We start from the raw sequence: 18,227 nt of genomic DNA, 5'->3' as shown, positions 1-18,227 counted from the left end.
TATTAAGAAAATATATTTTGTAAATGTTCTACCGTAAATATATCTAAACTTAATTTTTAATAAGTAATAGGCTATCCATTGCTAATAACTTCATTTGGACAATTTTAAAGGCGATTTTCTCAATATTTTGATTTTTTTGCACCCTCAGATTCCAGATTTTCAAGTAGTTGTATCTCAGCCAAATATTGTCCTATCCTTTAAACAAACCATACATCAGTGGAAAGCTCATTTGTTCAGTTTTCAGATAATGTATAAATCTCAATTTCAAAAATTGACCCTTATGACTGGTTTTATGGTGCAGGGTCACATATTTTCCACCAAATGCAATCTGCCAGTTGTGTGTGTTTCTTATTAGCATACTTTTTGTAATCTCATTTCATTTGTCGCAGCCATAATTCAGCGTGAAATCATAAAGAACCCAGTGATCATTAATTTTTTTTTCGCCCTATCAAGTATCTGTCCAACATTCCACACTTCTTTTTTTTTTTGGTTATTTAAGTGCTTCATCCGGATATTTAAAGTGCACTTTTCAGTGTGAACGCAGTCCTTGCACTATGTGTACTTGAAAAGATTTGAGACGCACCAGTCTGAGAACCGTTTCAACTGATTCACTGAAAAGAACCGGTTCAACTGATTCACTGAAAAGAGCCGGTTCAAACGAACGATTCGGCCGTCGCTGTCAGTTTGCAAGCGGAGAGAGGGAGAGAGGAGGAGGGCGAGCAGCGCTTATCTACAGGCACAATCGTCGCTGCATCACTGACTGACCCCCCGGCACAGAACACGGATGTGCGAGCGTCGCGTCGCGCCACTGTCACATCATGTGTTGGCCATCGTCTGTTACGACGAACGCGATTTGAGAGCCACAGACAGACGGTTGAAGCGAGCAGTGGCGTTAGCTCCTGGAGGTCAGTATCTCTTTAACTCCCATTCTCGCGTCTGGCATTATACTTTATAACTGCTGTACGGTGCTTCTGTGATGGTTTGCTGTGAAGCAGCTGTGCGGTGAACGGATGGATGAAGGGGTTTACGTTATAACGGTGAGGAAATGTACGCAGCTGGTTGTGTAAGCAGCTTTGACAGCTAGCTCAGTGCTGCTATTTGATCCTGTTAGCTGCTGCTAGTCGTTATTTTTCACTGTATAAATGTGTGTTGCGCTGGATCTCTGCTTATAATATATGATCAAAGACTTTTAAATGTCACGAGTGCCTAATAACAAGACTGTCGAGAGGCAGAGCTCTCCTCATTACTTGATGTCCTTAGAGTCAGTGCATTTGTTAGGGATGACGGATATAAACAGCAGTATAACAACACACCATTTTCCAAAGAAAATGATCAGATGAGCCTCTTAATTTGATTCTCGTAAGTGGCCATCTGTTTGTTCTCCAGAGGTCATAGGGACACAGGTTTTCTCTCCAGAAGGATGTAGTGCTGTAGTCATGTTGTCAAGATGATGATGATGATGATAATGATGTGACACACAGGAAAAGCTTGGCTGTATCATGCAGAGACATCTCTGTATTAGTTAAACATGAGCTGTAAGCCTTTTTGCTTTTGGGGGCCGCTTGAAATAGGGTTGACATCAGGCCGTGCGTATGATGACTTGGGTGGTGTTGTTTCTCTCTTGGGTGAAATGTGAGACTCTTGTTGCCTTTGTCAGTTCAGCCTCTTTCCTGTCACTGTTTGTGAAGTATCCTCTTTATTCAGTGGTCCGTGGAAGAATGCATTCAATTGAGCTAATAAAACCTGAACTATATTATGAGCACTAATTTGGGTGTAGAAGTTTACTGGTTGATAGCATGTGTCTTTGATACGGTTCATCACTGTGCAAGTGTCTGTTAAATGTCAGATAATATGTTTGAAACCCTGTACAGGATTAGACTTCGACTAAGGGCCTAATTATATTCACAGCAATATGCTTTCATCTCTCTTTAATTAAAGGGTCAGATGGGGGTAAGTAGTATAAGTGTCTGGATAAATTAATCTTGGAATTTGTCTCCCGTGCTTTGATGCTGTGAAATCTGTATTGATAATGACAGATTGAATCTGTGTGAAGGAGTGATTCTCAGTTCCTGCTGTAAGCAGAGAGTTTATACTGGATTATGAATGAGGCTGATGGGTTAAGTATCAGAAATTAACTTAGAAAAAAAAAATATTAAAATATTTTTTCTCAATGTTTTTCACCAGAGTTTATTTGAGGAGGTATTTTATCCTTTTACACCAGATGTGTTTGTTACGTTTAGGGTTGGGATTCCAAAATCATTTCCAATTCCGGAATCGGATACTTAAGGTCAGGAATCGGATACTTCAATTCCTGTGTGCACATCTTTTTTAGGTGGCGAAAAGGGGCTGTTAAAAATTAATTTGTTTTTGAATCATTTATTCAAGAGATTCATTCAAAAACACTGATTCAGTAATAAAAGACAAGTAAATCTTGAGTAAGTCATTGAATCATTCCATTCATATTCCAATTCCATCAGATTTTGTTTAGTTGTCTAATATTTTTTCTTCATAATTATGAGAGAACTACAACCGCCGTTGAAAATTTTTTTTTTGTTTTTTATGTAACCAGCTGATTTTTGTTCATAGTATTTAGCAGCTATAAAATGTTTTGCAAAAAGACACCCAGAATAAATATGTTTGATATCTAAATGCCTCACTTAATTTTTTTTTAATCACATTGGAATCAAAAATGAGAATCGATAAGAATCGGAATCGAGAAGCAGAATCGAATCAGAATTGGGATTGATAAAATTCAAACGATACCCAACCCTAGTTACGTTTTGTCAGTTTGTAAAAAAAAAATAGTCTCCATTTAAATAATCAGAATAATTAATAGAATAGAGTTTTGACAAATAAAACGGATATTTAAACTGGTGAATTTGGAAGGGGAGATATTATTATATATCTGATTTTTGTAAACCCACCTTTCTTTTTTTAAGTTACTCTCCCTTAATGGCATATATTTCTGAGCACCGGAAGTAACTAGATAGATATTAATGTGTTTGTTAGGACAATATTAAATTAAACCTGTCAGCTCATCCTTCAGCTCACTATGTGCTCCCAGTGGTGTCGCGTGAATGTAGCTGTGACTCTGTGCGTGCGTAAGTGTGGAGTGGGCAGACTGACGTGTCTGTGGCTTTAATCTGATTTGGCCACTGGGGAATGCTGGGTCCTGAATTGATTGAAATGGCCTCTCCTCTCCACACTTAGTCCTGATTGATGTTTATGTCATTTCTCCTCCTTGGGTGTGGTTTCTCTCTACTGTATATCCTCAGAGAGAAATGATGGAGATCTTTATCAGCTAGTTTTCATATATGTGAGATTTCACTATTCCCATAAATATTCAGTAGCAACTGCCTGTGAGAATCATGCTCTGAGACTCTTTGAGGGTGGTTTTAGTTAGCGAAGGGATTGCTGTATAATTTGTCTCTCTGTTATTGATTGGCTGGTAGCTGATAGCACTGCCAGAAAAGGCTTATTTTATCTCGAGCACAGCAGTAGCTTGAGGGGTGTGCTGTGAGCATGTGTGCTGCCAACGGGTGGGATGGCTTTTGGCAATCAGACTCTCTCCTACCACATGAACAAGTCTGAGTAATGCATCGCCACTGGCTTTCACAGTTTACACTGTATTTCACCATAACCAGACCTGGAGTTACAGTCAGATAGTACATCTAATTGCAAATTGTGCAAACCTGTGTAATGCAGCTTCTTGTCAGAATAAACGCATAAGAAAAAAAAGTAAATTGAGGCTGCTTGTGTTTGCAAAATGAAAAAAAAAAAAACCTGGCCTCTGTCTTTTTTTCCTTTCCACAAAATATAAGCTTTTTTTTTTTTTTTTTTTTTTTAAAGTGTGGTTTCTCAAATTTTAGTCAAATACATTTTTCATCAAAGACACTTTTCGCACATCTGTGACAGAAAACAACTGAAAGTGATTTACAGTGTATTTCCTCTACAGAAATACATTATAAAATGGTTTGATGATTCTGACCGTTACAGTGCATTTCAGTTTTATTTATGTTCCATAGTGTTTATGGTTTTTTGTGTTACAGTGCATTTCAGTTTTATTTATGTTCCATAGTGTTTAATTTTTAGTTTTCATTTTTTTATTCTAACTTATTTTATTTTATTTCATTGGTTTACTTTTTTTTTTGTATGGGTTTTTCATCTAATATTTATACTGTATTTTATTGCAGCTTTATTTCAATTAACAAAAACACTTTTATCAGTTTTACTATTAGTATTAGTTTAACTTTGTTCAGATTTGTATGCCTGTCACAGCACGTGTAAATTAAATCAAGCCTGACAGACATATTTATTTTGAACTGTGAGTAAATACTGTAGGTCACTCTATTATGTAGGGCTGCAAAACAATTAGTCGCGATTAATCAATTCAAAATAAAAGTTTATGTTTATATACTATATGTGTGTACTATGGATGCACAGAATATTCGGCAACCGAATAATATGCACCGAACAATGACTAATGTGATCAAATAGAGGCATGCACTAATGCAGCAAACATGACGGCAGTGTGAAAGTATTTAAAACTACCAGAGAAAGATGCAGAAATCATTACAAACATGAAGCACCAACAGTGAGAGACTGTTTAGTGCTTCATCACATGTCTCCGATGAGAAGAAGAGGTGGCTAATGCTGGGGGTTAGGTTACTGTATGAAGATTGAAATCGTGAAATTACTTCAGACGATTAGTAAATAAACTGCAGAATGTTATATTTTCTACACACGCACAAATTGCATTTATTCTGACAGTGCTGCACAAGCTCGTGGCACCAGGGTTCAAAGTCCATCTGCTCTAAACTTGTTACTCGTCAGTTGCTCAGTAACTTTTTTGTGATTATATATATATATTTTTTAAACGCATATGACAATGTGATACGTGCGACAGACATCTTCCCAAATTTGTAATGAGAATCATTTATAAATCTGCATGCTGTTGACAACAAAAAGAAGCACTGAGATCTTCCTGTGGGTTTCTGCCAAAATAAAAGCAGAGAAAAAGCAACAAGATTCAAGATTTTTTATTTTTATTATTCACATTTATATTTATATTGTGTATATATAAGTGGAATTTGAGTGTGTGAATCTACATTGATAATTGATAAATGATAGTATTGTAATTTTACTGTCGTTCTGTAAAATAAAATAAAAAAGCAAGACCATAATAATGATTATAATAATAATTACCCTACAACAGCTCTATTAATACATTTATTATAACATTCACTCAAAGTGTTCAAATTGGGATCTGTAATATAATAATGTTTTAAAAGAAGTCTCTTCTGCTCTGCAAGGCTGCCTTTAATTGTACAGTAAAAAATACATGCCTGATTCAAGTCTCAAAAATGGCCAAAAATATTATTTTACCAACTTATTATTAATTTTAAGTTAAATTGTGCTTTGTTGGTATAATGTCTGCTAGAATGTTAAAAAAAATGTTCAGTGTTAAGTAAATATTTTTAAATTGTTGTTTTGTAATTGATTTTTAATTTGAAAAGCAGGGCAAAACAGTAAAAAAACACATTTTGGCAATTTAATTAATGCAATGGTGAAAAAAATGGCAAAATAGGCCTGCATGGGGGAAAATGTGAAAAACCACATTCGGTATTCGGCCTTTCGGCCAAGTGTTTCATTTTGTTCGGCTTCGGCCAAGAATTTTCATTTCGGTGCAGCCCTAGTGTGTACTGTGTATATTTATTATGTATGTATAAATACACACACACACATACATGTATATATTGAGGAACAATTTGTTAGATTTTTATGTAAAATAGTTATATTTATGTATAAATCATATACAAGTGTTTATATACAAATACATACAATACATACAAATATTTTTTTAAATATGTATATATGTGTGTGTGTATATATATATAATATCTATGTATACATATAATATCTACATATATAATACATAAAAGTTTATGTATATATATGTATACACACATTTAGTAAACATAAACTTTTATGTTGAATCGTGACCAATCGTTTTGCAGCCCTGCTATTATGGTATGTAGCTTAAATTGCAAAATATTGTGTTAATAAGTAGGTTTATTGTGTATTTTCTCTGTGTTTTTGTGGGTGAGAGTCTGTACTCTCAGTGATGATGCTCACACAGGTAGTGTGAATATGTTTGCCAAAATAAGTACATGGCTGCTTATGCATCACAGATGGATGTGTGAAACAAACAGGCCATATATATTGTTTGCACAATTTATTAATATATGTGTGTATTTAGATTTTGGACTGTGTTATCCTTTGTGTACCTTTTGTTACCTTGTAGTCAGTAAGATGACTGTTGACCATCAGATCAAGCTTGCTGTCAGTGTTAATCGGTTTGAAGTGGCTCCTTTACTGAACAGTTAAAATCAAACCACTCTTAACCTCTTCGGAAAATAGCCTGCTGCAAACCAGCTGTGAAAACCAGGGGTGCAAAACCTTAAGAGTCTTGAGAATTTTAAAAAAGCTTCAGGGTGATGTTAACCCTACTGAACCCTGTGATATAACCTGTGGTCTATACGAGGATTGTTGAAACGTGGAAGCATTTGCTGCTAAGTTTCTTAGAAAAGGGCATCCTCAAAAGATCAAAGAGAAATGTCATGTTTAGGTTTAGACTTTCTCTACAGATCTCTTCATCGAGATATCTATTGCTCTTCATGTTTGGTCACAGTATACCTTTCATCATGCTGCTGTATGTGTGTTTAAATGAAAAAGTGTTTGTCTTCTAGGTGGAGGAAAAGTCTTTTATTTGTTTTATTGTCTTGAAGCACATGTTGGAGAACATGTAGCTCTTGTAAAGATAAGGCCTGTAAATTGAAACTGTAACTCAGCTTTTTACTTTTTTGTTCTCTATGATCAAAATATGAAAGATTATCATCAACTAGATGTTGATTTATCATTCAATTTGTATTTCATTTTAAATTTATGTAGTGATTTTAAGTATATTTAAGTGTCACAATTTGTATAAAATGTTTAATGCTAATTTAATATGAATAAATACAAATGAATAACGAAACCACAAGTTACTGTAGCTGTAAATACAGATGCACAGAAAGAAAATACTAGCCCCACTAACGTAAGTAAAAGCTTCTCAAGCCCACTGAAGACAAAAACAGTCAATAATAAAATAAGAACAAATTGCACTAGCACAAATAAATAAAATATAGTTTTTAGGTAAGTCTGTTAGAAATTAGAAATGCTACAGAAACCGATTCATCAAATGTTTTAAAGAAATGTAGTCTTCATTGTATAAATCAAGTTTATTTATATATTTATTTTTATTAAAGCTACAGAAGTTATTTAGTCAAGAGCAGTGAGAGACGTTCTCTTTGTTTTTAATTGTTTGATTAACACAGGACACAAACTACAGCAGGTATATTAGGTTGCTGTCACTTTAGGACCTCATGCATGGATCCAATATATTACCAAACATCCAGTTGTCTCCCAGCTATTTACACTCACTTAAGACTTAAGTTAATACTTACCAAGACCAAGTATAACGTGCATAACGACATGTTGAGACAACAAATGAAATAATACATAATCGTATTGCTTGTCAGCATAGCAAGAGTATGTTTTAGTTTGCGTTCATTAGTGTATTTGTTAATAGCCTATTACATCTTAAATCTCATGTTAATATGTAGATAAGTACCCATTTCGAAATATTTTGTTTGTGTGTTTGGCAAGAATCTTAAAAATTAGTTTTTTAAGGATAGGAAAAGATTTTAAGGGACACGTCAGGTTTTTTTTTTTATACTTCTTTGGGTTGACCTGATCATCACTCTTGTGTGTGTTTAAAAAAATTTTGTTAATTTTGGAAAATTTATTTTTATTGAAAATTAAAAATTGAAAAATATATAATCTATGACAAAAAATACTATTATAAACTAGGTTAGTGGATAATTAAGCAGCAAAATTATTCTAGAAAAATCATGGGTGCACAATTATTTTATTAAAACATTAAGCTAAACATTTAGTGAAACAACATTATTTAGTGGGGAACAAATAAAAGTTCATAAGTGTAGGACTAAATCTGGTAAAATTTACACATTGCAAATCTTTGTATTGTTGTAAAATACATTCATGATAAACAAGTAGCCTACATTTATATTTATATTTATATATTTATATATATATATATATATATATATATATATATATATATATATATATATATATATATATATATATATATATATATATATATTCAATATTTTATTGAGCCTTTTTTCTTAACAATTTTACATCTCAGTTACTGTGTGCTCTTGAAGAGAGTTTCATCGTTTTGACTCTAGTTACTGAACGCGACACACAGTTTGAAAGCTGAATGGAGGATGACAGATAGATGCAGCGGGGAGAAGAGTTTACGTCAACTTGACTTAAATATTCATCTATACTTCACAGTTATCTATGGAATGGCTTCAGAACACTTGAAATATAGGGCACAAGAACGTTATAGTGCTTTATAATGTTTTTGTGCCTTTCGTGGGGCTTAACAATAACAGAGTAGTATACGCACAATATCGGATTTGGATCGGTCTCGTCTGACCGATACCTGATCCGACAGAAAATGGCAGTATCGGAGCTGATACTGATACTGAGTATCGGATCGATGCATCCCTAGCTTCTTTGCAGTCATGAAGTTTAGTTGAGTTTCAACACAATGTTGTGCTCTGACGCATGAAAAACCCTAAACTTCAGTCAGATCCTTTTATAGGTGATAAAAGGTTTTCTCTGAGTGCACTACTGTGGATAACCCAATGCAAATGCTGATTTATGATTTGCTAAGGCAATTGTTTGTTCATTTCTGTGGATGGAAAGAAGCAATTAGCCTTGCTCATTTTCGTTTTGCTCATATTTGTTTTATTGGCCAAAGGCTGTTCATTGTCTTTCTGTGTGTGTGGTGATTGGGACAGTGTATTGTCTGTTTAAAATAGCCATCACAGCTGTGCTCATGAAAAAAGGCAGTATTGGTTTCCACGGCGACCGTGTGGAATCTCATTACCCGAGGCTGATTGTAGAGCCATGAGGCAGACACACTATGATTGACAAGGTACGAGATCATGTCACGTTTCCCATAGTCCCATAAACTCATATGTTCCCTGGAGGTTACGAGGTCTGGGATTTGTTCCATGTACCTAATTAACCAGGTAGTTAGGTAAAATAGAGGGCACATAAAGGTTTTTTTTTTTAAGCTGCGTATTATTGGCTTTGGATTAAATATGTTCTCTGAGATGCATTAGGAAAGTTATAACACAAGCTAAAGGGAATCTGTTTCTTTTGTGTGTGTAGCTTATTTCAGATCACTGCATAGCACATCCTATATGATTAACACGTTCATTTCACAGGTTTCAAATCATTACCTTATACACATTTTGGTAATGTTAAAACCATATTCACCTAATGTATATACATATTATCCATCTTTTTATTCAACATGGAAGTAAGCCTAGGGGCAAGGCTTCCGGTTCATTAGCCACTATAGAGAAATAACGAGAAGAATAACTACATGCAGTAAATGGTAAAACTGTTTGTACTATAAGCCAGTGTGAATAATTAAGATAATATGGTAAGACACCCTTGTTTTTAATATCAAGCAACAAAATGAGCTGTAAAAATAGCTGGACATGTATAAGACCTAAAGCCAGACCCATAGAATTTACTAATTGTTGCATCTGCTCTTGAGGGAAGAAAAAGATGGATAAAATTGATATGCCATTGATATGTTAATTTGTTTTGAAAATAGAGGTAAAATAACAGCATTGTTGTGTAAAGCTATTGTTTACTTGTAAAAAGTATCAAAAAGTAGTATAATTTTCTCATTAAAGTACTGTGGAAACTCAAACTGTGTAAGATATACTAAAGCGGCAAACCTGAAACCTGCTTCCTGAAACCTGTTCCCTGTAAATATGAATTTTGTTGGTTGACATTTGAATATACAGTAGTTGTTTGTAGACTGATTTTAGAACATGTTCACAAGTCAAGTTCATCCATCTTCAGCAGTATGTCTTCGCAAGGAAAGATATATCCCAGTGCCGTTTACAGTGATGTGGTTGTCCCTGGCGTGTATTTTGATTGTCTTGTTAGATTAGTAAAAACATTTACGTCACAATAAGCTGCAAAAAAATTACTTTAAAGGTCTAAATTAATTTCTGAAAAGTGAAACATCATTTTTGCCACTGGAAATTGAGCAAGAGTATTCAGTTTCAGTATTCCGCTGGTAAAGTACAAAAGTCCCAAAATAATTAAAGTATAATTACTCATGTACTTTACACCCCTGCCCCAGTGCATCCCATAGCTCCTAGAAGCTTCCGCTCCAAGTGCAAGTGATTCATGTTGGATCAGCATGGAGGTCCTGGTGTCAAATGATCCGGGTGATGCTTAGAGGAAGAAACAGAGGCGTTATTGATGTCTTAGTCACAGACCATCCATCTTCTCACCTCCCTTCCACCACCTCTTCCTCTTCCTCTCTGAGCTGTTAAGAGTGACGGAGGAAGAGCAGAAAGTGCCACTCCAGCAGAAAGAGGAGGCTACTAATCACAGTGTGAATGCGTCTGCTCCTCTCACACCAGAGATTAGTACATCCTTTCGGACAAGGCCAAACTTGCTGACTGGACTAGTCATTCAAAAGCAGTTTTGAGTCAAGGTTCAAGATGAATATGTTTCTGTTCTTTCCAGAATTAAAATGTTACAGAGGATCTGTTTGAATGTAATAGTCTTTAAGGATAGTAGCATTTTTCTTCATGTTTTGAGGAATGTTCAATTAATTCGTAGGAATTATAGGTTTGACAAGAATATTAACTGTAGCCGGCCACAACAGTGAATATTTAGTTAGTTTACGAGTCATGTTAGTTTCTTTGCACATTTGCAGAGCTGCATTGCAGAGCACTTTTGACTCTCTCTCTGTCTTTTTTTTTTTTAATAAGCTGAAAATATATATTTAGTTGGGGTGCATGTATCTTGACAAATGATCTGCCCTGATGTTGACGCTGATGAGATGCTGCTGAATGCTGAAGTCCTTGTTTTGTGAGCCATATGCAGTTACGTAATATTGCATAACACCATCTCAGCTCTGAAGGGCTCTGCTTTTAGGGCACATGAGTTTTATTTAAGGGGCACCTGTTATGCTTTTTACATTAATTTTTCCTTTTCTTTAGTGTGTAATATAGCTGTTTATTCATGTAAACATTCCGCAGAGTTACAAAAAACAAAGACCTTGCCAATAGGAGTTCATCTCTTCAGCAGAAAACACTTGCCTGAAACGCTTTGTTTGTAGTCCTGCCATTATTTACATGAGTTAGCTGCATCACCCTGTTACACATTTGCATAATGCGCCTACTGGTTGGTCCACCCTCAAAGATCAGCTTGGTAAGTGATGTCGAGGATATGCTGTTTTTTTTTTTTTTTTTTTTTTAACCCAAAAAAAACTTGTTTAGACTTCCAAGGCCAATAACTGTGTTATCCTAGATATTAACTATTTATAGATGCTAATGAAACCTCAGGAGCTGAAATCAGTTAAATAAGGTGCATTTTATTTTTTGTTTTGAGGTTTAACAATAGAATGGGGCTTGGGGATGAGTAAGAGTAGGTTAGGGTTAGATTTAAAACAGAGCATTTCAGGCAGAATGACTAGAGGTACTGCAACAATGTAAAATATGCACAATTTTTTTTTTCTTTATTACGTAAATGTATTCTAGCAGACGCCAAAAAAAAAAAAAATTTATAAATAAGTATAAATAGGCTTTTTTAATTCTGGGCTGTGGTGTAAAGAAATGACCTCAGACTATTAATCTTCTGAAGCAACGGTAATGCAGTTGTTTGTCAGATGTAGGGTGCAGGTGTCTGTCTGTGTGTTAGAGCATGATGGAAAACTCTGCAGTGCAGAGTATCCAGAACTTCAGATAAGCACTGACCCAGTTTTGGGTCAGTACTAAAAAAAAAAACACAGACACTGCAGTGAGACAGAAGCAACTGCTTGTGGAAGGCCGTCTGGCTCTCACTTCATAATAACTGTTCTCTTTACAGCCTTTCAAGACCATATTTACTTAGTTAACAGATTATATTTATCCAGAAATGTCTTGCTTGAGTAAGTTGCGTTTTGATACAGATAATATATCAATTCTTCTAATCACAAACATCTAGCAGGTTTACTGAGCAGAAGTTGAACTGATAGCATCCAAGCCAATCTAGCTGGATATTATGCAAGGTGTGTTTGTCCTGTGTGAAATTTGAGCATGCTTTCATTTGCATTTACATTGAGGCATGTGCTCATGCATATGAGTGCTAACGCATGAGGAACACAAATGGCAAATCTGTGTGGTGAGGACACAGCTGAGCTCCAGTCCCTTTAGCTTATCAGAATGTGTGTGTGTGTGTGTGTATGTGTGTACATTTGAAGTTGAGCCTCCTGTCAAGATGTATTAGTGAAGACTTCTGAAGCTTGGCTTATACAGTGTGCTCTGTTTGACTGTAAAGATTGCTGTCAGAAATATACAGTATCTATCATACTCCAGTACTATAACTGAACGCTATGCTTCCTCCTCAGTGTTTAGTATGGACAGTACATTAACACTTAAGTATATAAATGTGCCAGTTTGTGGTAGTGCAGAAGGCTTCATTTCACTGCAGAGAGCTTGCTTTGTGATGGATTACTTCTATAATATTCGCTGTTACTATTTCACAGGCCCCATTCCTGCACACCACAGACCACAATGATTTGCCGCTGTCTGCCTCGATCAGCCAACTCCTAGTTCTGCTGCACCTGATTGGACGACTGCCTGTCTGAGAGCCGATGGTTGCTACAGTTACCATGACTTAGAGACACTCCTGATACAGAGATGGAGAAAAAGAAAATGTGTCCCCGCCTCCTGGACTACCTGGTGGTAGTTGGAGCCAGGTAAGGGAGATTATTGAATGGTATGTGGGTGTGCTTGTGTTGAATGGTATGTGGGCGTGCTTGTGTGTATATGGTTCAGACATAGGTTCTATAGGTGCTTAAGTAAATTGTTGACAGGAGAATTGAATCACTGATTGTGTGTTTTGTTTGTATGTGACCTGTGCAGGTGTATTCAAAGCGTCCAGCTTCTGGTGTACGCTGTCAGTTAATGTTAAATGGGATTGTACGTTATCATGATAAAGTCTGGTGTAGTGTTGATAGCAGATCACAATACAATGAATAAGAAAAGGTGGATCTTGGGAAATATGTTTGTGAAGCAGCCCTTCTCAAACTTCCAGCATTAACTCATTCTGGTTCCCTCTCCCATAACCCTGTGTTTTCCAAACAGGTGTTTGTAAGGGAGCTGCAAGGAGTTTGTGAGATTGTATAGTATAGAAATATTGAATTAAACTATTAAACCAATTAAATATTGAATTATAGACCATTAATAATTAGAATGAGGTCATTTAAAAAGTTAAAAAGTAAATAATAGAAACATTCCAGAAGTGAGAATACAAAGATGTTGTAAAATTATTTTCATTTCATGGCAAAGCTGAATTTTCTCAACCATCATTCCAGTCTTAAGTGTCACATGATTCTTATTATAAATGTTAAAAACAGTTGTGCTGCTTAATATTTTTGTAGAAACCATGTTACTTTTTTTCAGGATTCTCTGATGAATAAAAAGTTTAAAAGAAGAGCATTTATTTGAAATAGAAATCTTTTGTGATAATATAGGTCTTTACTGTTAGTTTTTATCAATTTAATGCATTCTTAATAAAAGTATTAGTTAAAAAAAAAAAAAAAAAAAAACATTCCCCAAACTTTTGAACAGTAGTATATATATACAGCCATTGCGCAATACTTCACATAAAGTGCATAAAAGAACAAGCGCTGGGGCTGAGAAAAGCCAGAGATCTGTCTTCCTGTCTTTCACTTCAGTCTTTTTCCCTTAATCAGGCAACCCAGCAGTGACAGCGTGGCACAAACACCTCAGCTGCTGAGGCGCTATCCACTGGAGGACCACAATGACTTCCCTCTGCCCCCTGACGTCGTCTTTTTCTGCCAGCCTGAGGGCTGCTTGAGCATCCGCCAGCGCCGGGTCAGCCTTCGTGACGACACTTCTTTCGTCTTCGCTCTCACCGACAAAGACTCAGGTATCACTCGCTATGGAATCTGCCTCAACTTTTACCGCTCTTTCCAGAAGGGCCACCACCGCCCGCGATCTGAAGGAAAAGGTAAGAAGTCATTTTGGAACAGTTTTATGAGGCAGAACCATTTTCACGTGTAACATGGAATATATAATTTTTTTTTTTTTTTTTTATTGCTCTTTATTTCATAGAGCAATAATAGATTATTTAAAGGGATACTCCACCCAAAAAAGAATTTTTTGTCATTAATCACTTACCCACATGTCGTTCCAAACCCGTAAAAGCTCAGTTCGTCTTCGGAACACAATTTAAGATATTTTGGATGAAACCCGGGAGGCCTGTGACTGTCCCATAGACTGCCAAGTAAATAACAGTGTCAAGGTCCATAAAAGGTATGAAAGTCGTCATCAGAATACTCCATCTGCCATCTGACGTACAATCTGGGTTATATGAAGTGACGGGAACACTTTTGTAAACCAAGAAAACAAAAATAACTTTATTCAATAATTTATTTGTCAACGGTCTCCTCTGTGTCTCTCATTATCACCGTATGCTGCGTATGCTCTTTTGTGTCATCTGCGCCACAAGGATGCGCTGTTTTATTTCAAATCATAGCTAAATATTTATAGAAACAGAGCATCCTGAATTCCGAAGACGAACGCAGCTTTTACGGGTTTGGAACGACATGGGGTGAGTGATCAATGACAAAGTTTTCATTTTGGGGTGGAGTATCCTTTTAAATTTTAAAGTTTTATTAATAAATTCTATTAGACATCTGTTTTGATTATTAAAGTTTTATTGAAATGGAATACTTATGGCTGTAATTTCTCCTTAATATTTTTCTTTATACAGGAGAAAAGGCCCCTCATACAGACTCTGCAGTGGAGGCCACAGAGAAATCTGACCCTTCCACACAGACTCTTCCAGGGGACTCTACACTGCCCCCTGCAGGAGATGGGACTTTGCCACCAGGCGAGCCGGGCGGCAGCGGAAAGTCTCCACGATCCAAACGCAGTGGTCGACCGGCACCACAGAATCGGAACAGCACGTTAACCTCTCTGTGCATTCTGAGCCACTACCCCTTCTTTTCTACATTCAGGGAGTGTCTGTACATCCTCAAGCGCATGGTGGACTGCTGTAGCCAGCGGCTTAACCAGAGACCCGCTGCTGCCAAGTCCACACAGCGGTGAGAACAGACTTCTTTTTGCTTTTCTGTGAAGTATGCAGATATGTAATGTTACTCTGAGATTCAGCAAGATAATACTTGTGCACGGAAGAGATTGCTAATGACTGCAATGTATTGCAGTATATTACAGTAGACGTGTAAGTGTCAAACACTGTGGTGCTGCCAGAAGATGCTATCACAGCATTCTGCCTCTCTGTTTACAAATGCTGCTACTATCTCCGAGTTAGCAGCTACTATTTCCGAGTTAATTCACACACACACAAAAAAAAGAAAAATATTCCAGTGATGCTGTGAAAAAAAATTATTGACAGAAACCCAACATTCTGCACTCACTGCGTCAAAATCCAAAAGCATTTGTTTGAAATTACTATCAATATTAAATAGGGTCCAAAAATAGTTTTATATATTGCTACTGTTATTGTTATTGTTATTGTTATTGGTTATATATGCTGACATTTCTCTAGTCATTAGTGAAATTGATGCATGGTCACATTTGCTGCCCATGTGGAATTTTTTTCATGCATCTCGTCACCCATCATGTGCATATTTCCAATATCAAGATAACGTCATATGGAGTTTACATTGAAACATAAACAGTCTGAAATATAAGTCATACACTAAAGAAAAAAAAAAATCTCTGTTCTCACTCATCATGCACGCTTTCAAACCTGGCATGTCTTGATAAAAGTTAAGAAAATTTCTGTGTTGATATTACACTGAAACAAACAAATAGCTTTTTACATGTTCATAATTTTGCAACATGAATATGAGTAGACAGTGAGGAAATTCTTTTGGGGGTGTATTGCGTCTTTAAATATGTTACGCTAGGAATGCCAGAAGGGTTTGATATTGTTAGATCCTGTAGTGTCGTGACTTGATTAAATTGGCAAGTAACAAGGTGCTGATAATTTTATAAAAGGAAGTCACAAGTGGAAGGATGTGTGATGATGCTTGTGACTTAGAGAGAGCGACGAGCGAAAAGGAAGTAGTGTGAAGAAGCGATTACATGTGACAGGGTCTTGGATTGTGTGAAGGAGAGAGGGGTTGTGCAAGTGGCCTTGTAGTGTGGTGCTCCACACAGGAGAGGTTTTAAGATCTTCTTCACATATCACAGTGGTAACGGTAACTTCATCCTTGAGTGTATATTGGTAAACAGTCTGTACGATAGCACTCTGCTTCAGATCAATAAGCATTGAGTAGAAGGTTTTTTTTCTCTGTGATTTCCTCAGCCGAGTCCATTCTTGCGTAACCTAGCAACCACATCCACCATGAGCCTCAGTCGCATTTGCAGGCCTCAATTTGTTTGCAGTTGAATTGCCCTCCCAAGCCCCTTTTATTTGCTGGAAGTGTGGAGAATAATTTAACCAGCGTAGCAGCTTGTGTCGAGTGTTCAGATCTGCAGTAGTTCATATGTTCCATGTAGATGCAATGTTGCTTATTCAACTGAACTTCAATCATCTCCATTTCAAACTGAAATGCTGTATTTACTTTGCTAGGTGTTAGTCCACAGTTAGCTGTAGTTGGTGTTAGTCCATAATCAGATAGTTAAACATTGTGTAGACTAGAGTGTAGAGATTTTTGTAGGGGTGAGGAGGTGATACTGTGAATAAAAATGGACTTTTCTCTTTGATGGAGGCTTGCTCTTTTAAATGTTGTTCTTTTTATACTTCAAGGAATAGTTGACCCCAAAATTACAATTTTCAGGTCATCCAAAATGTAGATGCATTTGTTTCTTCATGGGAACAGATTTGGAGAAATGTAGCATTTCTTTACTTGCTCACCATTGGATCCTCTGCAGTGAATGGGTGCCATCAGAATGATGTTGAGTCCAAACAGCTGATAAAAAAAAAAAATCACACTAATCCACAAGCAATATATACAACTCCAGTCCATTAAATGTGTTGCGAGGCAAAAAGCTGCATGTTTATAATAAATAACTCCATCATTAAAACATTTTTAACTTCAAACCGATGAGTCCATAATCCATATATTCTTTTTTCCTGTTGTCCACTCACTTGTAAACAGTGCTTCATCTGTGTGGACTTCCCTTCTGACTTTTTCATTGGAGAAAGCAATTTTATGGATTGTGGACTTCAGCCGGAACCAGTGGTCTACAGTTAAAAAAGTCTTGATGGACTTGTTTTTTTGTTTTTTTTTACAAACATGCAGCTTGTGGATTATTGTGATGTTTTTATCAGCTGTTTAAACTCTCATTCTGACGGCACCCATTCACTGCAGAGGATCCATTGGTGAACAGGTTTTTGGGTGAACTATTCCTTTAAAGTACTGATACAGAATCAGATTGGTCCTGTGCTTAAACTCCTTTTGATCATGAAGTCTACATAAAGCATGCATTTGTTTATATTCATAGAATGAGTCAAACTTAGCTTTTAGATGTTGTAAATATTAATACATATTGACTTGCCAACCATAAACAGCCTACAGTTTGGCTAATGGACTGTTATTTGGTGAACGTATCATTTATTCTTGTGTCGTGCTTAAGTACACCCTAACTTATTGTTTTAATTAGTGCACCTACCTACTTGGCAGCCTCAAACATATGACCTTATGTCACATTACAGTGAAAATTTCAAATAGAAACGACTCAGACAAAATTAGAGAATTTACTGTGTGTTTATGTGCCTTTGCAGTGAATGTGTCTTTAGAGGTCATTTCTGACTCAGTCATCATGTTCTCGCAGTACTGCAGTGACCTTGGATTTACCCACGTTTGTAGCCTTTCAGTATACACGACTCAACCTTGTAATGACAAACCATCATGCGTCATACTGTCTCACTGGCCTAATGAACAAACCAGAAATCAGTTTACACTCAAACCACTAAAGCAACTTGGTTTCACTTTTGATGTCCACATTTAATGAAATGCAGGACACCCATGGTCATGGAAAACAAGGAAGTTTGAGGAAATTGTAATT

The 18,227-nt window shown here is 36.2% G+C and overlaps 1 protein-coding gene across 50 annotated transcripts in view; it reads left to right on the top strand.

The window, feature by feature from the left end:
- Positions 1 to 666: 666 nt before the first annotated feature.
- Positions 667 to 18,227, top strand: part of madd (MAP-kinase activating death domain) — a 60,698-nt gene continuing 43,137 nt past the window's right edge. For 32 of the 50 annotated variants that reach the window (XM_042727811.1, XM_042727798.1, XM_042727813.1 and 29 more), the window contains exons 1-4: positions 668 to 905; positions 12,704 to 12,916; positions 13,916 to 14,193; positions 14,959 to 15,292. In XM_042727811.1, coding sequence (XP_042583745.1) covers positions 12,858 to 12,916; positions 13,916 to 14,193; positions 14,959 to 15,292 — 671 coding nt within the window. In that variant the 5' untranslated portion in view covers positions 668 to 905; positions 12,704 to 12,857. Of the gene's footprint in view, positions 906 to 12,703; positions 12,917 to 13,915; positions 14,194 to 14,958; positions 15,293 to 18,227 lie in introns of all 50 variants that reach the window. The other 18 variants (XM_042727818.1, XM_042727819.1, XM_042727810.1 and 15 more) reach the window with 2 other exon arrangements.

The sequence above is a fragment of the Cyprinus carpio genome, chromosome B7 (assembly GCF_018340385.1).
Source record: "Cyprinus carpio isolate SPL01 chromosome B7, ASM1834038v1, whole genome shotgun sequence".
NCBI lineage: Eukaryota > Metazoa > Chordata > Actinopteri > Cypriniformes > Cyprinidae > Cyprinus > Cyprinus carpio.
The sequence above is the reverse complement of the archived record's forward strand: the minus strand, read 5'-3'. Positions and strand labels throughout refer to the sequence as shown.